Raw genomic sequence first — 25207 nt, 5'->3', positions numbered from 1 at the left:
AAAGTAGAGGAATTTGGATAATCCAATCCAATCTACCTCATCCACCTCCTTACACTTGTATCCACTTGACCAAGTTTAGAAACCATATTTGGCCACTTGGCCTCTAATCCTTGTTACCACATGGTGACCGGCTATTTTGCCAAGTCATCGCTTCCCCCCTCCTACTCCAAGCTGTCCAAACCTTAACCCTTTTGCCACGTTGTAAATTTCAATTCAAGAAATTGGCATTCCAACTCTTTCAAAAAGAGAGAAAGAAAGCCACCTGTAGTACCTCTGCCCAACTAATTTGGACACATACCTTTCAATTAGAGGTCGTCAACTTATGCAAAGTCACCTAGTATAAAGCCCCCAAGTCCCTAACCAACTTGTTGCAACACGATACAAACAGGAGCTTCTCTCTTCATCAATAATCTTTCTTTCTTTCCTCATCAAAAAGAAACCATGAACTGGACGAGAGGGCACACGTTAGGCCATGGCTCAACTGCCACAGTGTCGGCAGCCACCTGCCGCCACACCGGCGAAACATTTGCCGCGAAGTCCACTGAGCTATCGAAGTCTGAATTCCTGCAAAATGAGCAGAAAATTCTGTCTACTTTAGACAGTCCTTTCATAGTTGGCTACAAGGGGTATGATATAAGTATGGAAAACAATAAGCTTATGTTCAATCTCATGTTGGAGTATTTGCCTGATGGATCAATAGCGGATGCAATTCACAAAAGAGGCGGTCGGCTCGAGGAATCCATGATCAGCTGTTACACAAGGCAAATCGTTGAAGGACTAGAATATTTGCATTCAAGTGGCATAGTGCATTGTGACGTTAAGGGGAGGAACATTTTGTTAGATGAACATGGTGCTAAAATTGCTGATTTTGGATGTGCCAAGTGGGCTGCACCGGTGCCCAGAATCACTAGCCGGGAAATCAAGAAAGTGGCAGTGGGTGGCACTCCTCTGTTCATGGCCCCCGAAGTTGCCAGAGGGGAAGATCAAGGACTTCCAGCTGATATATGGGCTTTGGGATGCACAATTATTGAGATGGCCACAGGTGGTTCGCCTTGGCCTAATGCAACCAATGCAGCATCTCTGATGTATGAGATTGGATTTTCAGGGGAACTGCCTGAAGTTCCTGATTTTCTATCTGAACAAGCAACAGATTTTCTGAGCAAGTGCTTGAGAAGAGATCCGAAAGAGCGATGGACCGCTAAACAGCTTCTGAATCATCAGTTTCTTGAGGGGGCTAATACCAATTCAAAGCAGAATCAAGAACTGATTACCAGTTCTCCAACAAGTATTCTTGATCAAGATATCTGGAATTCAATGGAGGAACCAGACAATCTGAGCGATGGTGAAATTAAAGAAAGTTCATTGAATTCTACTCCAGCTCAAAGACTACAATTCTTGGCTTCAAATTCAGGGTATCCAAGCTGGAATTCTGGTGAAACTTGGATCACAATCAGAAGCAGTAAAGATGTGAAAAGGGAAGATGAGGCCATGGAAATTTGTGGGTCATTGACAGATGTTGATTCCAATGGAGTGAAGCTGGAAAGCAGAAATTCCGGTGATCAGAATTCAATGAATTTCTTACACCAAAATGTCTCTAGTAAAAGTTGCTGTGGTAAAATGATTCTCAACAGATGTACAGATGATCAAACAGTTGTAATTAGCAATCTCAATATTGAGAGAGTGAAAAAGAGGCCAAAGCTTAATCAAATTGGTTTTTTATGATTCACTTTTTTCCATGACTTTCTTTCTTTCCTTCCTTCTGTTCTTGATTCCATTTTCTTTCTCTCTTTGATTTTATTCCTTTATCTGGATTCCTTTTACCAAAGCACAATCTTTCCTTTATATCTTTCGTACATCCTTGTGCTTACTTGCATTGTTTGGCACTGGAATATACCTATCTCCTCGTGGTATCTGACAATTGAATTGCTCTCATCAATTTGCCAACTCATATGGGCTTTCAAGAAGTTTCAATTTAAAAAAAAATTCTAACGCTTATCCTTCAAACAAACTACATAGCGACTTGTTTGGTTGAATTTGGCAGTTAGATTAGATTAGATTCCATCAGTTCCAATCCAGTATAATCAAATCATTATGTGCATACCAAACCTCAAAAACTCTAGACATGTTGATAAGAGCTGGGGCATGAATATTATATGGGGCCTCAAAAGATTGAGGTATCAACTTTTGCAATAGTTCAAATTTCATTACGTCTTAAACTTTTCATATATTAACTGCATACCAAACCTCAAAAACTCTAGACATGTAGTTAGGATTTGATGTTTAGGTATGGCGCTCAAAAATTAATGTATCAACTTTTGCAATGATTCAAATTTTCAAATGTAGTCACATCTAACATGTTTCAGGTGATCAGATGGTATAAATTACATAGATTATCTGCAAATTTTAAATAAGAATGCCATCATAACAATAATAACATAACTGAGTATATGTTGATGATCAGTAGTTTGTTATCAAATTCATGATTGCTTAAGTAAATTGTAGTTTACTTGGTATAAATGGACTTGAGGAGGAGACTTATTTGGGGAACTTCAGCAGTTAGGTTAGATGAGATGGGACCAAGTATGATCACGAAAAACATCATGTTCAAACCAGAAATCAAGAAGGTACAGGGAAGAATTGATTGGAGCATCTGATGAAATTTGGGGCCTCAAAATTTAAAGCTATCAACCTTTTAGAGCTTTTAATTACTCAAGACTTCAATTACTATAAAAAGAGTAAACAAAATTGTAACAATTTACATTAATGGGATATATGTGTGCATCAAATTATATATGGATTAAATAAGTAATAATGTACACTGCTTTACCCATTGTAGTTACCAAGCTGATCAATCATTATCCCAAGAAAAATGAAAAAAAAAAAAAATAAGTATCCAATGAAATGGTCAAGCACATGTTTTTGTAAGTGATGATGTGATTCACTAGTTTGTTGGTGTAAATAGACTTGTGGTGGAGGAGGAGGAGGAAACTTGCAGCAATAGCTAAAAACTTTGGGAAAAGGAATATAATATGCTTCTGGTGGGCTATTGCAACCCGCTCTCAACTTTTCCCCCATAAATAATGGCAATTTGTTGCTTGGAGTGTGTTGTGAACCTTGTCAATTTGTTTGGGATTCCAAATTCTAAATGGGGTCACTGTTATTCTTTGATTTTTCCCAAAAGTGGTCATGATAGTCTTTGATTTTAGTTAAATGGAACTGTTGCCAGTTTGGTAGACCACCCTGCAAGGATGTATGCCGGCAGCAGTTACTTGAAGGTGAAACTAGGTAGGAAATCAGATACATTTGAGTTTTCGAGACTACATAGAATGCTTTGAAAATTTTTGGCATCGCACATATAGCCTAAAATACATAGAAATTTTTCAAAATTCTCAAAATCTTAAAAAGAAAAAAATATATGAATTTCTAGAACGTGGGGAAAGGTGGTGGTGGCTCTTCCCTCCCCCGAGTTGACATTTCCATATCTTCTTCTTTGAGGACAGCCATCTTCGGATTCGTGTGTTCCACGTTGATTTGGTACTGAAAGCAGTTTGTTATCTAAACATTATGGGCTTTGGCGGCCCTACAAGGTCACAAAATTGAGACGCCCAAGAAGGAACCTTATGGCTCTAAGTAAAGCCCAAACATAGACTTAACAGTTCAACTGAAGAATTTTTTTTTAATTTCACCGGACTTTATTATAGGTTTAAAAACATTTCTTTCAACTTTATATTGGAAAAATATGCCTAGTCGAAACATAAATAATTTTGAAATTAGTCTCTTTGGGACTTCCAAAATTTTTGTATAATTCAATAAATAAATGTCATTAGGAAAGTGTAACGAAATTTGCTTAAGTGACAACGATATGCTCTAGCGTGTTTTTCCCTTGGAAACACTTTAGTATGTTTAATACAAAATAGTTTTTGTTTCTCATATTGTTTTTGTTTACTTTGCTTCAAAGTGAGACTTCGAACATTGCAATGAAGAAGGGCGAAAATAGAGGGTTTCAGAGTCAAATCAGACATACCATGATTATTTGACTAATGAAACTACCAATTAAGATGGATTTTGGGGATCAACTGCCTTTATTTCTCCAAATATTCAAAAGCGTGTTTGAAAATAAGTACATAATAAAACTACAATCATTAAAAAAGTTTGCCCAAGCAAGAACATAGCAAAATATAACAGAGAAATTAAATAGGATGGAAGGAGTAGCAAGCAAGTGATACATCTGAATCTAGATATTTATTTTCAACTGGCAACATTTATAATTTGTAATCAAATGCCATTTCATTGTCAAAGAAAAACTACCTAATATCACGTATTCTCTACCTCTTGATAAACCAACCAAGATATGTACTTTTCATCTCATAGACTTTCAGCTAAAGCATAGTAGCATACCACTAAGTATTTTGCTTTAGCATCTGAGTGAAAACCAGTTGACTAGCTCAAGATTTTCATCATATGATTATGTATTCAATTTCAAGAAAAAATGTGGGACAGCATTTAACAAATTAGGGAATTGGCATGTCTTTAAGCCCAAAATATTGCCTGTAGAAAGGCAAATCTTGATCAGAAAATAATAAAATCTAACAACTTTTTCAAATAAACACGATAATGAGTAAGTTAGCCATGTAAAGGAAAGCAGCATTTGGGTAGTTCTCATTTCTTCTTCTTCTTTTTATTCTTTTCGGTTCATGGGTAGCTTATACTTTGCTTTAATACAAATAGGGTGAAGCTAAACGTGATCATAACATAGGAACAAATGAGCAAATGGTGCTTTGATAATATATGCAGCTCCACAATAGATATAGTCATTACAACAACAATGAACAAAAACAAAACTTTTGATACAAACTCTAAATATAACTTTTATCTGCATTTGTTGTTTAGTGTTTATATGTATTAATTCAAACAGCCTGTTGTACAGTTGACACTGACAATTACAAAGGCACATATCCAGCCCAGGTGACCCTGAAATTGAACTGAAGGAGCCCAAATGACATTATTGTTCTTTTCTTTTAAGGGCAGGAAAATAAAAAGGGTGCATTTCATGTCTTTCACTTTGTTGTCCTTCGTGTTCATGTGGTTGCCTAATATCTTGACACCCCTATGGATCTTTTTAATGTACGGCTGAAAAATGAACTAAACTACTTGATCATCAAATCAAGTTTAGCTTGGTTAGAATTTATTCGAATTTAGTTTACCAGCTAGTCAAGTCAAATTTAAATAATATTTTATATTCAATAATATTTAAATTCAATAAAAAAAACTCATTCAAACTCGATTCAACAAATAAATATTTCAAATTTAAATAAAATATCAAACTCATTAAAATAATCAAATAAATTTAAATATTAGGGTGTTCGGTTAGATAATGTTCATTTACACCACCTATATTTCAATGTACACTTATAACTGGCAAAAATATGGCAGTTGGGTCTTTAGTTGTCCAGTAAACAAACAGGCTGCAAAGTTAAGTTGGGTCAAGCTTATTTTGACGTCTACCAGTTGGTTGACCCACTTGATGTAGGCATTTCTTAATTTGGGCAACGAAGGTAACGGATCTGTCAACTAAATCTCAGACATGAATGATTCGTCTTCGTGATTTTTAAAATTTTTTTTTAAAAAAAATAATCTTGATTTTTTATCATTTAAGAACCAAATAATCATCTAATACTTTCAGGTAAATTTTTTAATCAATTTTAGCATTTGCTGAGCAGAGTTGGAGAGAATCAAACAGCATGTTTAGATATATATATATTTTGGAGCTAGCATGAAGGGAGTGGAGTGGGGAACCTTTATTGCAAATAGTATCAAATAATGCTATAAAAAAAGAGTAAGTTTTTTTTACACTGTCAATGTATATGTGTGAGTATATATATGTATATATATATATATATATATATATATGTTACACACTAACATGTTTAAATCATGCCATATAACACGAAATCAATTTTGAAATTCATATCATATATATGTGACATATATTCATAACTGTTAGTGTAAAAAAATCACTATACTATTAGTGTATAAAAAGTTAAACCTAAAAAATATATTATAATATATAGCTATGGATTTTCAAGAAATGTTGGTAGTTAATAGCAATCTCCCAGTTATGATTATTTATTTAAAGGCTCCTAAGATCAAGATTACGTACGTTGTAACATTTCATAAAGAAAGGATAACATTTCATTCTCACTTATGCATACTTCAGCACTAGTTGATAACTTAATTCAGCATATTAAATTTAATGCGTTCAAATTTTAACATATTCGGATGCATTTAATAACAAAAAATAAAACATTTGAATTAAATAAATGGCAGTTAATTTTTTAGATAAAATTTGTTTTCAAAAATAAATGATAAACTATTCACTTGTCATTTTTTGTGATATACACTCAAATATATTAGATTTAGTACTTAACAATTCAGTAAATTAATAGATTTAGACTTCAGATTTAAAATTGAAAATTTTAGTTTTCAAACTTAGTTTTATAAAGTGCACCCCTTCGCCTTCCTTGTGCTCTTCAAAAGCCGAAGCTAAGATAGCATATAAACATACAACGAAATGTGTTAGACAACTAGTATTACTGGCTAGCCTTTGGATATATATTAATTAGGTCCACCACGAAATGTTAGAGCTGTAGCAATTCCTCTAGTGCAACTATGATAATGTAAAACCAGTAATATTCTGAGTTTTTTTTTTCTTTTTCTGAAGGAAAAAGAAAGTAGGAAAACGGGAAGGTATAAAGCTACAAGCCTAAAGGGGATGCTGGAGACAGAGTCGAAACTTACGCTTAGTTTCAGAGTTTAGATTTGACAATAAAGAAAACAAAGTGAGAGAAGATAGCTCTTTTTTTATGTTTGGTGTTTGGAACGACTGAAAAGAAACGAAAAAGGAAGATTTGGATTAGGCCTGTCAACGGGTCGGGTCTAGACCCGGATCCGGACCGGATCCGTGAATTTTTTGCGGGTATGGGTAGAGATTAAATTCCGTTTCCCGGATCCGGATCCGGATCCGTTTTTGTCAAACAAAAAACGGGTCGGATACGGAATATAGTATTCCGACCCGTTTTAGACCCGGATCCGGATATAAATGAATTAATAATTTAAAAAATATATATTTATCAATATAATTTGATTATGGTGATGTATTTTAATAAAGTTAATTTGATTTCTTTTCTTATTTGATTTTTTCTTTGCATTAGTTAGAAATTAGTTTACAAATATATTTTTTTCTCATTTTTATTAGAAATTATAAATTTTGATAAATTTGTTCGGGTAGACCCGGATCCGGATCCGGATCCGGAACATAGAATAAAAGACCCGTCGGGTAAACGGGTCGGATCCGGATCCGGCATAGTAATTCGGGTCCGGGTCCGGAATAATGAATTCTGGCCCGGACCTGACCCGTTGACAGCCCTAATTTGGATGAATCACTCTAGAGCAACTACAGTTCAAAAAATTTTTCCACCAAAACATGGGCAGAAAACGAACGAAAAAAAGTTAAAGCAAGCTTTATAAAATTTTTTAAAGTACCACTTTTATCTCTAAATGTCTATTAAACAAAATTTTATTGACATATGTATCCAATATAATTTCATTTCTTCCCTAAACTCCCAAATAATATCACCTCTCTTTTTTTTCTCCTCTTCTTTTCGTTCATAACCTAATCTCTCTCTTCTTTTCGTTCATAAATACCAGCTGTTAGAGTCCGTACAGGCTGGAGAGTCTTTACCATCCACTTCCATGGCCAGCAAAGCCAAGGAGGGATGGTGACTGTAACACGAGAGTGGTTAACATGTCACCTGATGTATGCCGATTATCCTTGGTATACTGGTATTTGGTAGTATAGAGATCATGCCATTCTTTTGCAGATCCAATTATATCACACAGGTGACCTCATATAAACCTAAAATACGATGGATAGAGTTTAAACAACAGACTGTTTGTGAGTTTAATTCAGCATTCAAGTCAGTAAAAAATCGAACAAGTTCTTATAATTAGGCTTTAAGTTTAGGAACTATAACAAAAATCCTTGCATTGTTGCCTCAAGATCTATAGTACCGCTTCATTCGATGAGGCAGGGTACAGAGAGTGTTTAGTGATAGTGTGCATGATAGGGAAATTAAGCTAGTTTTCACAATCAAAAACAAAATTGTAGCACAAAGGAAAATTGAAGGAACAAATGGATAGGTAAAAAATGAAGTAGAGACTTCGATTATACTAGCAATGCTTCAAGTACATTCATTCTTCACACCAAGTGCAAAGAGAAACATAGTAAGTTTCATAACATTCCAACTTAAACCTAAAAAGTCAGTGCTGAACAACCAGCAAATGTGGATTACCATCCCAAACATGCTTGAGGAAAGCAGTTAAAAGACCTCGGTGGAGCTTCAGTGATCTTACATGTTCTAACCACTAAAAGATACTAAGCCATGGACTGCAATGAGCAGCAGAAAATCAGTAATCGTCAAAGAAGAGATTTGTCCAGATCATCAAAGTAAGGATGCTCCATTGCTTTCTTAGCTGAAATCCTCTTTGTTGGTTCATATTGCAACATTTCCTGCATAACCAAAGACAACAAATAACGAATATAAATAAACCACACTTGTTATCGAATTGATGGTACAATAAATTAAACAAAGGGTATGAAGCTCTCAAAACTTACAGCCAAAAGATTTAGCCCCTTCTCATCCAGGTTAGGGACAGCTGATGAGAGTGGCTGAGGGCTCCATTGAGGGTACTCATGCCAGTTTGGTAACTTGCTCACTCCAGGCCACACTTTTTCATTGGGAGTACCCAATAATCTAATTTAGAACAATGGTATACAATTAGGAATGGTTCAACTCTAAGAACAAATGAAGAAGAAAAACGACAGGAAGAAAGAAACAACAATAAGCAGAATAATCATGATCAATCTAATTAGACCTGAAAATGTGTAGCAACTGTTGCAACTCAGAATCTCCAGGGAAAAGGGCTTGCTTGGTAACAAGTTCAGCTAACAATTTAGATAAAAAACAAGGAAAACGAAATAATTTAGCATTTTAAAGATACTCCTTAGTTGACTGATATGTTCAGAAACTGGATCAACAGAAATGTACCAAATATGCAACCCACGGACCACATGTCCACTCCAGTTGAATAATGTGTGCCACCCATTAGAACCTCAGGCGCTCTATACCAGAGAGTCAAAATCTGAAATAACAATAAAAGTGCACTTTTCATTAACTTCACAGACTTGAAAATTTTCCCCAATTTGGCATTGATTAGTGTGAAACATACAAAAATCAGCAAAACTGAAATAAATTGACATAACAAAAGTTAGGCATTCTTCAAACAACTTCATACATTTGAGAGGACTTCCAACCACTCATTGTTTCAGAGAAAAAAGAATTTTGATTAAACCTCATGAGTATACTTCTTGATAGGCACGGTATAAGCTCTTGCAAGTCCCAGATCTGCAATTTTAAGCATCATAGTCTTGCGGTCCATCAAAAGATTGTGAGGCTTCAGATCCCTGAATCATGAGATCAAGCTCCGGATTTCACTTTTCATAACGACTTTATCATGAGATATCAAAAGGAGAAAACCAAATAAACCTAGCGTACCTGTGCAGAACACCATGGCCATGACAGAAAGCAACACCCTTACAAAGCTGATACATCAAACTCTGCATTAAAGTTTCAAGAATTCAGCAAATACATAAATATACACTACTGTAAACAGAAATCAAGAGTCTACAAAGTACAATAACAGGTGAAAGTATACAAAGCACTAGACAAAAAGTACAAAATGAATCAGAAACTCACGACAATTATTAATACCTTGACGATATTTGGGGGAATATCCCCAGTTTGACGATAACTACGGATGAATTTCTTGAGGTCAGTATCCATATATTCAAAAACCAAGTACAAAACGGTCTTCCCCTCCTTATTCTGACCTTGTTTAACATCCATCAACCTGTTTGCAGAAATGCCCCAAACAGTTCAATAAGTTAATTAATTGAAAGATACCCCCAATCACCACCTAATAATCCGTCGATCTTCTTCTAAGACTCCCAAAAGGTTCAGCAGATTAATTAAACAAAAAGAATCAAGTTATCAGATAATATAACCCAGGACCTATTCGTTAAAATGCCCCAAAGAATTCAAGAATTTCATTCCAGAAAAAACCAAATCCCTACCCACTAATCCATCACCCCATTTGTAAGAATGCCCAAAAGGGTACAGAATATTCATCAAAGCAGAACTCATAACACCAGATAAGAAGATAGCAGAACAATTTTCAAGAAATAATCAAGAAAATGCACCTGACGACATGGGGATCTCGGGAGAGCATCCGCAGAAGAGAGACTTCACGGAGAGTTGTGGGTGGCACCCCTTCTTCATCCTCGTGAAGACGGGTTTTCTTGAGGGCAACAATCTTGCCGGTTGCTTTCTCTCTTGCTCTGTAAACTTTCCCATAAGTCCCTTCTCCAACCTTTTCGAGCTTCTCAAAGGCATCCATTTTTTTCCTCTGTTTTTTCTCTTCGTCCCCAGAATAAGAAGAAAGGAACTGATATATGTATCAATGTATGGTCGGCAACAGCAAAACGGTAACATTTTTGAAATTCAAATCCGGCTCTCGGGAGATGAATTTCCGAAAATGCCCCCGACTAGGCTCCGCCTACCAGGCCACGTTTGTGATTTGCTGGGCCGAGTTTTTCTTCTCCACCTTTGTTTTGGGCGAAAGGTCTTAGGACAAGTTTTTGTTGTCCTATTTAGTCTTGAGCCCCACTAGGGCAAGTATGATTTTCCACCTACAATAACTTTCTACTTAAATTAGTATTTTTAACATAGTGAAAGAGTAACATTTGACTTGTTTGAAGCTATTTCTAGCATTTACCACGGTGAATTTATAATGAAAAATTTTCATCTAAATGTTTATATTTGTTGGTCTTTTTCTAATAATCATAGAGTAGCACATTTTGAGAAGCGTTTATGTAAAACAAAAACTCGATTAAAAGTAGTGTTTACCAATGGAGTTGGCTTTCAAATAAAAATATATCAATATGAATTGTTAATTAGAAAATGTGCTTAAAAAAATCAAAGTTGACAATTTGTTTTTTCCCCCTCCATTAATACATGTTTTTGAGAAAATTAAAAGCTTATGATACCATAATTGTGAAGAGAACATTTTATAGTCTTACAAGGTAAGCGTGTGACCTAAAAATAAATTTTTGCAGTAGGCAAATATAAGTTCAAATTGTTCACCAATAGGATTTATTTATTGTTGTTTAGTTTTCTCCTCTAGCATATGTACTATGAAGGCTGGTGATATTGTCGAAGCAGAATATAGGAGCTAGATTAGATGTTGACAATCTTATCCATCATTGATCATTATTAGCTTAGCTAAGTTTTTGGGGCAAAGTTGTCCATTAAGTCAAATTTTTGTTAGGGTCCTAAAAAGAGAAAAGAAACTTAATTACCTAAAAAGGGAAAAGAAAATCACCCTATTTTGCTAGGATCCCAGATGAGAAGGTTTCTGTATCGTGGAACTTAATTTACTGAAATTTGTATTTCTTTTCCTTCTTAAGTTTCTTTATGCGTCAATTAGTTTAGTTGTCTATGTGGTATTGCATAAATACTTGTTGTAAACTTAAAAGTGTTTATGAATAAATTTGTCATTTTAGCACATGAAGAGTAAATTAATCGATGCCAACGAGTGAAAGTTTACATTGTCAAATTGGGTTCCGTATATCTGGACAACTAAATTAGTTGTTGACGATGAGTGAAAGTTTATATTGCCAAAAACTTTTATATTGAGAGTTTTGTTCTCTCCTAAAAATTTTTGTGAGACTTATAGGTAGCTTTTTCATTTTCTCTATTATTAGATCTGAATTTTTTCAGATTTTTGTCAGATCTGAAATTTCTTAAATTTATTTGATAGATGTCACTATAATATATGGACTTGAAAGCAGTTAATCAGTAGATCTTGTGATTAGAAGTATGCACATAAGTTCTTGGGCTACAACTGTATCTTAATTTTTATTTATTTTCAAATCTGCAATATCCATTCTTCTCATATCTATTTTTTGATATTTGTGTATAGTAAATGATATAACTTTTATCACTAGTGCAAATTTTGATAAAATTACGATTTTTTATCAAAAAAATTGGGTTACGTATCATAGATTACTTGACTCATGCGCCACTAAATCCTTTCAATGTCAAGAGAGATGCTCAGCACAATTTGTTTTGATCTGGTCTATTTTCCCTCCTAAATATGCCCTATAAAAATAGAGACAAGCTTTAGCACAAGGCAAAGCTCAAAACTTCTAGGGCGATGAAGTCTTATAATTCTACAATCAAATGAATGAAAAGTTATTTAAATCTTATATCCTAAAAATGAAAGGCCAACCTTCTCTTACAGAAAGTCGTCATGGGCCTTGGTATGCCAGTGCAATGTTTTCCAACTTGAGTTTTAGTTTGAGCTGGGGTTTAAGTATTTTCAAGAATCAGAATATATAAAACCAATTTATTTTGAGCTCAAAAATCCCTTGTAATACAACTTCACTTGAGATTTATGAACTACATGACATTTACAATATGTATGTGCTAGATGTTGAAATACACATTTGGCAGGCACTCTTAGTATGTCCAGTATTGCATACTTCAACCATTTTTTTCCCTTTTCTGAGTTTAAAATAAGGATTAATTTTTCCTAAGTGTACAACGTTGGATGAATGACAACTATGCAAAATTTGACTTTGAAATTCAACTTTTGCTCATATGTCATGAAGTCAATGGTGATAGTGTGTACACTGTTAGTGTATATAAGATTTACTCTTAAAATAAATGTTACTTAATTATTAAAGTAAATCTTATATATACCGACAATATATACACTATCACCGTTTGATTCATGACATGTGTACAAAAATTAAAATTTAAATTCAAATTTTACATAGTTATTATTTATCCAACGCTGATAGTGTAGAAAAAATTAATCCTAATTATTAATCATTTCGTAAGAGTAAAAATGGTGAGTAAAAAATGACATAACGCCACAAAACTCTTAAAGTTCATATAGTATGGATGTAGTACACTTAGGCATGTATATAATAATCAAAATATTTGCAAACATTTACGCTAATAACGCCAATACACTTGAAGTTCCCAAACACATACACACAAAAGAACAAACAAAAAGAGTAAATATTATATACGCTGTCAGTGTATACATTATTACGATTGAATGGATGATACGTGAGCAAATTTTGGATTTCAAATTCAAATTTTGCACATATAACATATATCTAATTATTGTAGTGTATCCACTGATAGTATATATAAGATTAAAAAAAAAAACACAAATACTTGTATCTTCCAGCCTAAGCAATTCTTTATATTGCACCTTGTGGTTCAAAAGTATTTAAGTATGACATATGGTGTATAACTAAGTCAAGCTCGTTGAAGAGTATTAAATTTGATATCTTTATTTCTTTGTCGTAAAACTAATTAAAATACTTTAGTGGAAAAGCAATTCAGATATACATGAATTTATAAGTGTATTCTGCGTGAACGAATGCAACTGTGATTTAATAGTAGAATCTGAAACTGGAAATATGTGCTTAAGCCTTCATGGTGCGTTGTCGTATCTAAAGTACTGATTAAATTAGACTCTATCATTGGGATCACAACATTAAACTTTTTCCTTTCTTATGAAGTTTTGAATGTGGATCAAACTTTTCTGATAAAATCTTCAAGTTTATACGGCATTAACTTTAAGTCAGTTGCAAGAGATTCCGAAAACTCATTAACTAGCTTTCCACTGGTATATCTTCCAGGTTACGACAAGTATATAACTGCAAGGTTGAACAATTTTGATCACTAAAGCATTTCCCAGTTTCCAAAACGATTTATATTAGTAAAACTCTTTTGGGCATTCTAATTTTTTTCATTTTGCTTTCTGAATGTTAGACGTGTTTATGCTATCCTGGAACATTTTAATGTTCATATAGTTAATAAGCTGCCTAATCAAATACGGGCACACTGCTTTTCTGGAGATGATGATCTTGGATTTCACTATCTTGGTCTAAATGAAGATTGGGGCTGGCATTTCGAGATGAACATGGGGCAGAGTACAGCATATTTTTGTCATTTCTTGTGGGATCCCAAGCAGGCCAGTTTTGCTGCTTTTAATAAAAAAAATTGGCTTGCAATAATTGTGGTAATGAAAAAACTCATAATATTTGTTATTGGGAAATCAAAACATGATGGCTTCTATATTGCCCATAGTGTTGATCGTGTGCCAGATAATTTGACTAAACTAGACGATTGGTCCTAGGTTAAGTGTCATGTTGTTTCCTAGCATTGTAATCAAGTTGATGTAATAAGACTTCAAACCTTAGTTTGTGGCATCATATTTGCTGCTTGTTTTCTTATACTTCTATTTTTTATTTGCCTAATGCAGTACTCTTAGGCTTTTCCTTTTTGTCCCTTAAGGCAAAGAGGTGTCAGGGGGAAAAGTGAGTGAGAGAGGATTATTCATATCACCTACCATAAAACACCCCAATATTTGAAACATTTGGAACATGTCAATAAGATGAGATGAAGAGAGTGTAAGACAAAGAAATGTTGTTGCAATTGCCCAATTTGACAATTTAACACTTACCCTGTGGTTAAGTTTAAAAGTATAATTGTCTATTATTAAATATTTATGGTAAGAGGAGCAAAAAATTTGTCACACATACTTGTTGAGAGAGTATATAAGGAGTCCTTTTTCTTAAATTTTTTTAATTGGAGGAGGGTGAAATTTGAAAATCGAGAAGAGGGTTGGTGAATTTGAATCCAAGATCTCTGAATCCTGGTTTCTAATGTCTCAATTTTATCCAATAGACCAAATATATATGGAGTCATATAGTCCAAATATTAATTTATTGAGAGATTTCCTAACTTATATGGAGCCTTATGGTTCAAATATTTATTGAAATAGTACTTCAACTTATGCAGGAGATCTATTTCACGTAAGTTTGCTACCATGCAGTGTATAGAATTTGTTAATTTCAGATTATTAGCTTTTATATATACTACTATCCTCCATAAGATATCTAGAATGCGCTCACAATGGTGAGCTGTACCCCCAAATCTTTTTTTTTTTATGTTTATACACAAAATTTTACTTAATCACATTGTAAGAGTAAAATGACAAGCAAAAAATGATGCAACACTACAAAATTGATAGGTGTTGAGCCTATGCAATAATAATATTAATAATCCTAATTGCCAACAGGAACAGTTTCGTGTCAATTCTAGTACTGGAGTAGGGATTCTAGATGTGTAATGGGTTACTAGATTCACCTTGATTCCGAAGAGTTTGCTAAATCCGATATACCAGAATTTATTTACGAAAAATCTTTAATTTGTATATAAGGCAAGTAGGGTCGTATCCTCAAGGATTAGGGTAAGTTCGTTCCTTTTCAAGTCACGGCGAAACGGGGGTTTTGACAATTAAATGCTAATGAATTATTAACTAAATCAACTACGAAAAATAACTAAGAGAGAGAAATAATTGGGAAAACTCTAGCCAAGGTTACACTTCAGAGATGGTTCAAGTAACTGATCATTGATGTAATTATAATTCCAACATTCATTAATAAGTAGGTTTTTTACATGTCGATACCATCTGACAGTCAGTTTCTTCTTACTGTTTCGATAGTCAAGGTACGACCATTGACTATTTCCCTAATCTAGGAATAACCCTAGGTACAACTAGAGGATTAAATTCCCCAATTGCATTAGAAACTAGAGGAACACTACTCTAATCAATAAACACGCTACGAGAGTTTATTTAAATTAGATTGTACGTTTCCCCGACATAAACCGAATTATGCCAGTTGCTATCGGGATGAGAGTAATCAAACAATTACGGATTCAACTACCCCCAATTAGCAAATAGACTACGTGAATAATTAAATATTGTGCAACTATTCAATCATACACAATAGTCATAGCCACTAAAAACAGAAAACATACAAATACCAATGAATGAAAGAAGCAATTAAAATAATTTAGATCTCACAGTTATTGTTGAACCAAATCTTCAGTTCTCCCTTTGATTAGAAGTATGAAATTAGTTCTCCATTAATGGAGGACAAGCCATGCAAATAATTGGGAAGAGCTTTCAAATTGTTTTCTCCCAATGCGGTCCACAAAAAGAAAAAAAAAAAGACAAGAGTACTCTGCTACTTTTCGTCTCCAGCAAAAAGATGATGAGTTGATGTCTCCGAATTTCCACCTCGTTTGACTTCTAAATGGATTGGTCTCCTAATACCAATCAAATTCCTAAAACCCAGTCAATTTCCTCAGTTTTCCTTTTTCTTGAGAGTGACTCCACTGTGTCGCGCCCCATTTTTTGCGATGGAAAAAAGGATTTTTATAAAAGATGTGATTTTGTTTTAAAATAAGTGAAAGGATCTAAAATGGGACTTTAAAAAATGCGACGGTTTGGATCCAAAAATTTAGTCTAAAAGGATTTTTAAGAAAAAGAGGAGTCGCCACTTGATATTAAGTTTGGGTGTACCAAGTCACCCAAAAAATATTTTTTTGATAAAACTGAAATAAAATGAAATAAATAAAATAAAACCCTTTTTGACAACTCCAGGTCTTTGAAAAACAAGAGAAAATAAGTTCGGGAGTCACGGTTGAAGAAAGTGAAGGCAAAGGTTCGATTAACTCAAACCTAAGGCACCCTTTCAACCTAGTCTAAGCTAATTGCGTGGTTTAGTCAAAATTTCTCTAATTTAATCCTTAAATTTATCACACTTGAATGTTTCCTATATGGATGCAATTCTAAATTTAAAAAATATCGAAAGAGACAAAATGTACATTCAAGGGTTTAATTGATACCAATGGCATTAATTGCGAAATCCAAAATAATTCCTTGAAAGGGTTCACGAGCATGCATGAATGAAATCCAAAGAAAAGAAAAAGAAAATTAAATTATATATTTAGATATAAGTGGTTAAAAAAATAGGAATGCAGCATATTGGGTACAGGAGGCAAAAACTCGTGACATAATTTTCTTATACAAGGATTAATGGGGTATTTAAACTAAAGAGTTATAATCACCCATGTCCATGTTCAAAGAATAATTCTCCTAATATGAACAAGCAAATGGACTAACTTATTCCACAATTTCGTAAATGAAATGCAATTCTAAATGATATGATTAATACATATAGAGGGTAGGGGATAGAGGATAATATAATAGAAAATATCATGCACATGAGAAAATATCCTAAAAATAAAAATATGCATGAAAATGTAATGGATATCATACAAAAGATGAATCTAATGCGTGAACTATCTAAGGATCTAGCATTGGACTAACCCATTCCTAAAGAACCTTACTAGCGTTGGACTAGCAAGTGGGCGGAGGGAGAAACCACAACTAGCGTTAGACTAGTGTGGTGACGTCATGCATTTATTATAATCAAATAAATCATATATCAAATATAATAAAAGCAAGTAAACACATAAATCACATAAAGCACATAGGCATGATATCTAAATGCAAGACCCTAAGAAAGCGGTAAACACATAAACACACGAGCATGCAAACACATAAACAAATAAAAAATGAATAAAGATCTAATTATTACATTTGGGACCCTAACTACAATCTAAAGGGGGAAGAAATGAAATAAAATAATAACCTAACTATTACAATTTGGCATTTAATTGCCTCCCAATTCAAAAATAAAATAAAATAAAATAAATGAAATTAAAATGAATAATAATAATAAAAAGAAAAGAATAATAATAAATAAAAGAAAAACACTCAAAACATGTAATTGCACATAAAACACGTTGGAGCATATAAGAGGAATTTAAAATAACAAAAGATGTTACCTCTCTTGAAGTGGTGACTAATGGGAAATTAGATTTGTCCTATTTAACTCCAAAATTAACAAAATCATCAAGGCACCAATTTAATTAACAAATAAATCATAAAAAATAGAATTAAACATGAAATCAATCAATTGAATCATTCAAATGGAATATAATTCATAAATAAAGAGGAAAAGCAACTTCTATTTGAGAAATAAAAGCTGCTAAGGACCTAATTACAAAGATTAATAAAGTTTTATTGTCAAATTATAATTACTACAACAATTAGAGGTCCAAATTAAAAGAAAATAAAGTTTAAGGACCTATTTATAATTAATTAAGAACCTAATTGAAAGAAAGCTAAAGTATTTAGGGTCACAATATAATAAAGTAAAAGTTCAGAGACCAAATAGCAAATTCATTTCTGGTCTTCCTAACCCAACAGGCGCTTGGGCTATTTTATTTATTTGTTTGGGCTGAAAGCTACCCAAGCCCAGCCGAAACCCAAAGGAGAGGAGCGGGCTAAGCCTAACTCTTTTATCCAACCAACCCAATGAAAAAGAGCGGGCTTCAATTCCCAAGCCCATGGTAAAATCAATAAAAGTAAGCCAAGACCCACTTCCTAAAACCCAACAAAATGAACCAGATTTTATACCAAAACCCAACGAAACAAACCTCAGCCCAAAAACTCCAATTATTTTACCAAACCCAATCAAAATAATAAATCTATCAAAATTATTAAATCTTAAATTTCATGCTAAAATTTATAAATAATCTGTTCAAAAATCATATTAAACAAGCCAAAGAAAATTAAAATTTAAAGGGGCAAAATTGACAGATTACTCCAGATTTTGGGCTATAGTGTAAATAGGTAAAAGTTGAGGGATCAAAAGTGAAATTTTCAAAAAATTCATGCAAAGCTTAGCTTTTTCTTCCTTCTGCGACGTTTCTGGCCACAATTCTTTCTGCAATTTTCTTGCCGGTAGCAATGGCTACTCGATGACGGACCACTCCCGGTCGTTGATCACAGGCGATTTTTCGATCACCGAAAATTGTCAAAATATACACCCCCACTCGATTTTTCGCGTTGATTCCATTTTCGGAGTTATTTTTTACAAAAAATGAATCAAAAGTGGCGAAACTATCAAATCACAGCCACGATTTTTATTTTAAAACACACTACAATCACCACTAAAAATAGTAAAATTCATACCAAAACACTACTTGTGATTTCTACAATCCAACAGGACCAAAATTAGCAGAATAATCCAATTTAATTCAACTCTTCTGTGACAGCCCCACCTCCCCTTAAGGGGAACCAAAGGATTCGGCGGACCGCCTGCCCAATTCTCGTCAGGACTACGGAATTGAATCTCATAAATTTTATAGTACGCGCGATAGATCCCAAAGAAAACGAACAATTGGAGACCATCAAGATCCAAAATAGAACTTACCAAACCATACGGTGGTACGAGACTTCGATTAAACACTTAAATGAAAAGAGAAACGAAAAGGTCACGTCACAATCCGGCCGGAAGTTGGCCGGATATATGGCTAGATTAACGCCCGGATTCGAGGCAGTGGCTAAACCAAAATTTTTTCAACTTCCCCTGTCAATCCGGCCAACAATCTGGCCGGATTGTGACGTGGCCTTTTTGTTTCATTTTTTTTCGTTTTCGTTTCTCTTTTCATTGAAGTGTTTAATTGAAGTTTCGTACCACCGTATGATTTGGTAAGTTCTATTTTGGATTTTGGTGGTCTCCAATTGTTCGTTTTCTTTGGGATCTATTGCGTGTACTTTAGAGGGAGGTGGGACTGTCACATCTTCATTTTTGGCATTTTTTTAAAACAATTAACATACATACACAAAAATTACTTCTCTGTCCATTAATCTAGTTTATGACATTCCCAAATTTTTACTCATTCAATAACAACAAAACCAGCAAAATAAAGCAATGAGCAAGCAACCACACATACATTCAATCTAGTTAATTATAAAAATAAAAAAAAAAGTTGGAAAAAGGAAAAGAAATACCTCAATGAAGAGATTGATCCCCTGGCCAGAGTTTTTCGGTGAAATTGCCAACCTCCAATAGCCTAACCAATAGTTGCCGGAATTTTTTTTTGAAGTCCTCTCTGTTGGTGTGTGTTGTTCTGATTGAGCGCAAACAGAGAGCCAAGAATGTCTTCCTTTTTCTTCTTGCGTCTTTTTCTGTCCAAGTCCCCAGCCGAGAGAGAATTGAGAGGGAGTGTTACTTTTTTTCCGCCCCTTTTGCTCAAGAGAGAGCCAGGGACTTCTTCTGCAAAATTTTTCTTCTTCCTCTTCTTTCTTCTTCAAAGCCCGAGAGATAGCCGAGAGAATCCAGGGAGTTTTCTTCTTCCTGCCCCTGTCAGAGAGAGTCTGAGAGTGAGGAGTGTTTTTCTTTTACTTTCCTCTGCATTTTTTCTGCCGTCCCAAGCCAGAGAGGAAGAGAGTGAGGCCTTTATTTTTTCTCTTCTTCTGCCCCTTGAGCCTGAGGACCTCTGGAGCAATTTTTTCCTTGTTATCCGTTGCCTCTTTCTTTTGTTTCTCTCGGATGCCTTCGGTCATAAGTAGCATCATGATTTTGGTGGCATCATGATGACTTGTCTCCATTATTATTTATTATTTTTTTATTTATTTTTATTTTTTACTAAAATCAAAATTTTCTCTTTATTTTTCTTCTTTTTTTTAAAACACACCTGCAAAAATGAGAAAAATGCACATTAAAATGCAAGAAAATAAATAATTCATTAAATAGAAAAAATTCAAGAAAACATTAAAATTTGACAAAATTTTGGTGTCTACAACTTGCCCCTCTTTGTCTAGAGTTTCGAAGAAATTCAAGATAAAAACGTAGACACCAAATTGCTTACCTGTCTCTTCTAACTGCACCTGAGTTCAAATAAACAAGCCAACACTTGGCTGAAATTATTGAACACAAGATGTCATGAAATTACAAAACACGTGACCGAACTCATGTAGAGTTGTCTACGTATCCCGTAATGGGAATCAGGTCAAACGTAGTTCAAATACCAGTGAACCACAATGAAACAAATGCATTTACCATCTGTGATCTTTGCAAAGTCGAAGAAGTTTGAGCTCTCAGAACTTCTAAACATGAAACACAAAATGAATGAGAAAGCGCAATTATTAATCAAAACAGTCACGAAAAGTAACTTGTCATAACTAGAAAAAAATGCGCGGAGAGACGCGGTTACGCTCCAAGAAGGGGGATAGAAGGGTGCGCGGCGGACGCTGAGACTCACCAACAAGAAATTAAATTTGATTTTTTAGAAATAACATATTGGTGGGATAAGACCCGAACCCAACGAGATATAAACGGTCAACAGGATACAACCCAAACCTGTCGAAATTCCAAATCCAACACGATAAGATGGTCAGTGGGATACGACCTAAGTCTGCAGAAATTTCAAATCCGACATGATAAAACGGTCAGTAGGATACTACACATAAGATTGGTTGCAAGTCTATTCAACTTGAAGTAACTTGGTATATAATAGTGGTGTTCAAACCTCAGTTGTGTTTGAAGCCTGGTTTGGTTCCTTACTCTTATTTACTGCTTTTCTATATAAACTGTTCTTCTCTCCATCTCACTAATACCTGTGCTATTGTATTATCTTGTTCATTGGGAGGCATTTGGGAAAAAGAAAGGCTGTCTGTTCAAAAAGGTAGAGTATTTATTAGCAGGTTTTTGAAAGCCTAATTCACCCCCCCTCTTAGGTTGTTTTCGATCCTTACAATTGGTATCAGAGCTTGGTCTCCTTGAGATTAAGCTCTAACGGCTTGGAGTAATGATGACAACCAGTCATGCTATGTTTGTTGAGGGGCAATCTGTTACTAGGCCTCCCATGTTTACAGGTTCCAATTATGTTAGTTGGAAAGAAAGGATGATTATCTTCTTGCAATCCATTGATATTGAGCTGTGGTTTATTGTGAATGAAGGACCGCATGATGCTAACTTTCTTGATGCAGAAACAGGTTTATTGCGACAAAAAACGAGAGCTGAAATGAATGCTCAGGATAGAACCAATCTCACACTGAATGCCAAAGCCATGAATGTTCTTTACAGTGCCTTAGACTCAAATGAGTCAATAAGAGTAAAAGGGTGTAAATCTGCTAAAGAAATGTGGGATAAGCTGAGAGAAATTCATGAGGGTAGTGACAACGTAAGAGAACAGAAAAAGTCCATTCTGGTCACCAAGTATGAATCTTTTAAGATGGAGCCTCATGAAAACATCGACAAGATGTATTGTAGATTTAATGATCTGATCAAGGATCTAGAAGTGCTTGAGAAGGAGTACAGTCAAGGTGAAAAGAACAGAAAAATCCTGAATGCTCTATCAAAGGAATGGGAAAGCAAAGTGACCGCCATAGAGGAAGCAAAGGATCTAAATTCCTTATCTATTGAATCTCTGATTAATTCTCTAACTTCTTATGAACTGAAACTTAAATCTAAGATGCAGGAAGAAGAAGACACAAAAGGAAGGAAGAGTATTGCTCTGAAAACTTCACAAGATGAAGATGAAACAGCCTCACTGGATGAAAATGACTTGGAAGGAGATGACAGTGATATTGCACTCATCACAAGAGGATTCAAAAAATTTCTTAATAAGAGAAGATTCAGGAAAGGCGGATCCAGCAATTCCTTCCAGAATCAGACTAATGAATTCAGAAACAGAGGGAGACTGGTGTTCAATAAGAAGCAAAACGACAAATGCTTTGAATGTGGCCAATCAGGACACTATGCAAATGAGTGTCCAATGAAGAAAAAGAAGGAAAACAAGATTGAACGAAAACCAAAGTTCAACAATTTTTAAATTACCTGGAATGATTGCAACTCAGAAGGTGAAGTTGAAGAAGAAGAGGAATCTGCTCAAGTGGCTTTCATGGCTATTGGAGATGAAGAGGTAACACAATGCAATTCTCAAATCGATATTGATAGTGATTCTGATGATGATGTTAATTCTTTTCTAGAAAAAATGCATAACAATTTGAAAGAATCATATGCTAAAAACAAAGAACTGAAGCAGAAAATTAGCTTTCTAATACAAGACAATGCGAATCTTTTTCGACAAAACAAATGTCTTAAGAATGAAAATGATAATCTGAAAAGGACTGAGTCTAATGTGCTTGCTGGGTTTTACAAAAAGAAGAGTTACTGTGACATACTCAGAAGTGAGCAATGTAGCTTGAGAAAAAGAATGGATGACTTGTATCAATTGTTACATCATTTAAAACAGAACCATCTTCAAAAGAATAACAATGTTCATTATACTCATCAAGTGAAACTGAACCAAAATACAAATGAGTTTGCTATCCACAAAAGAAAGCAAGTCAGATTCATTAAACCTGTTCATTTGACTAATCCAATATCAGTATGCAATTTTTGCTGTCAATCTGGTCACATGAATAGTAATTGTCATGTTAAGAAAAACATGAGGAATGGCATGAGGTGCTTGTGGATAGTTAAACATAAGAGTAACTCTCAAGGACCCAATATGTAAAGGGTACCAAATATTATCTGTGGGTTTGTGTGTAGGTGAACCAGGATAACATCGCAAGAAAATCAAAATGGTTCATTGATAGTGGATGCTCAAGACATATGACTGGTGATGCATCACAGTTCATTAAACTCAAACAAAAAGTAAGTGGAAAGGTAACGTTTGGAGATGATAACAAAGCCAAGACTGTTGGTATTGGCGATATTGGTAAGAATGATCAAACTTTTATCCAAAATGTTCTTCTTGTTGACAACTTGAGTTACAATTTGTTAAGTGTTAGTCAATTGTGTGATAGGAATCTGTTTGTATTATTCAAAAAACTTGAATGTCTCATATTTGACTCTAAATTCAACATTGTTTTCAAAGGAAAAAGAGTTAATGATGTCTATGTAGTTTCTCTTGAAAAAATTGATTCCTCATATCTCAAATGTCTCAAAGTAGCAAATGAGGATCCATGGCTGTGGCATAGAAGATTGTGTCATTTCAATATGGACTTGCTGAAAGAAATTTCTAAAAAGGAACTTGTTAGAGGTCTTCCAAAAATTAGATTTGAAAAAGACAGAGTTTGTGATGCTTGCCAATTTGGAAAACAAGTCAAGGTTTCTTTTAAACCTAAGAAATGTGTTTCGACTTCAAAACCACTTGAACTTCTGCACCTTGATTTGTTTGGTCCTACACAAACTGTAAGCCTTGGTGGTAAGAGATACTGTTTTGTAATTGTTGATGATTATTCTAGATACACTTGGGTGATGTTCCTTGCTCATAAAGATGATGCCTTTAAGAATTTTACCTCACTATTTGCTAAAATACAAAATCTGCTTGGCTTGAAAATTGTCAGGATTAGAAGTGATAATGGAACAGAATTCAAATTCTGTGGTTTTCCAGAATTTTGTGATCATAATGGTATTACTCATGAATTCTCTATTGCTAGAGTCCCTCAACAAAATGGGGTCGTAGAAAGAAAAAATAGAACTCTCCAAGAGGCTGCTAGAACCATGCTTAGTGAATGCAATTTACCAAAATATTTCTGGGCTGAAGCCATAAACACAGCCTGTTATACCATGAACAGAGTTCTTCTAAGGCCAATTTTGAACAAAACTTCCTATGAGCTCATGTATGACAAAAAGCCTGTTGTTGGTTACTTCAAAGTATTTGGTTGTAAATGTTTTATTTTGAATATCAAGGAACATCTTGGAAAGTTTGACAAAAAATCTGATGAGGGAATTTTCTTAGGTTACTGTGAAAACAAAAGAGGCTTCAGAGTTTATAATCGTAGAACATTGATTATAGAGGAGGCTATACACATTACTTTTGATGAATCTAATGATGACATTTCTATGAGTTGTGGTGAAGAAGATGATACAGCTGTTCAAGATGAACTGAAGAAGCTAGCAATCAATGATCATGACTCTGTCTCACCAGAAACTGATTTAAAAGTCACTGATGTTCAGGTCATTCCAGCTGAAATAGTGAATGATAGAGATACCACCACTCCCAATGATCTCCCACGAGCCTGGAAATTTGTTCATAATCATCCCAGGGAGCTTATAATTGGTGATCCTTCTGAACAGGTAAGAACTCGCTCCTCTAGACACCTGATAGATAATCTTGCTTTTGTATCACATATTGAACCTAAAAACGTTGTTGATGCTTTGAATGATGAGCACTGGATTTTAGCTATGGAAGAAGAGTTAATCCAATTTGAAAGAAACAAAGTTTGGACTCTGGTTACCAGACCACAAGGCCATCCTATCATTGGCACAAAATGGATTTTTAGAAAC

At 34.4% G+C, this 25207-nt stretch overlaps 2 protein-coding genes across 2 annotated transcripts; one reads left to right on the top strand and one right to left on the bottom strand.

The window, feature by feature from the left end:
• Nucleotides 1–390: 390 nt before the first annotated feature.
• On the top strand, nt 391–1726 carry LOC113775857 (mitogen-activated protein kinase kinase kinase 18-like). The gene has a single exon (XM_027320894.1). It carries the CDS (start codon nt 442–444, stop codon nt 1720–1722), a length of 1281 nt encoding a protein of 426 aa, XP_027176695.1. The 5' UTR covers nt 391–441; the 3' UTR covers nt 1723–1726.
• A 6470-nt stretch (nt 1727–8196) lies between these two features.
• On the bottom strand, nt 8197–10528 carry LOC113774945 (cell division control protein 2 homolog D). The gene is made up of 8 exons (XM_027319610.1): nt 10319–10528; nt 9831–9969; nt 9615–9676; nt 9412–9523; nt 9108–9201; nt 8935–9004; nt 8675–8813; nt 8197–8569 (listed from the first exon to the last, which is right to left on the bottom strand). The coding sequence occupies exons 1-8, from the start codon at nt 10513–10515 to the stop codon at nt 8477–8479; spliced, it is 906 nt and encodes a 301-aa protein (XP_027175411.1). The 5' UTR covers nt 10516–10528; the 3' UTR covers nt 8197–8476.
• Nucleotides 10529–25207: the final 14679 nt, after the last annotated feature.

This window comes from Coffea eugenioides, chromosome 6, assembly GCF_003713205.1.
Source record: "Coffea eugenioides isolate CCC68of chromosome 6, Ceug_1.0, whole genome shotgun sequence".
Taxonomy (NCBI): Eukaryota; Viridiplantae; Streptophyta; class Magnoliopsida; order Gentianales; family Rubiaceae; genus Coffea; species Coffea eugenioides.
The sequence above is the reverse complement of the archived record's forward strand: the minus strand, read 5'-3'. Positions and strand labels throughout refer to the sequence as shown.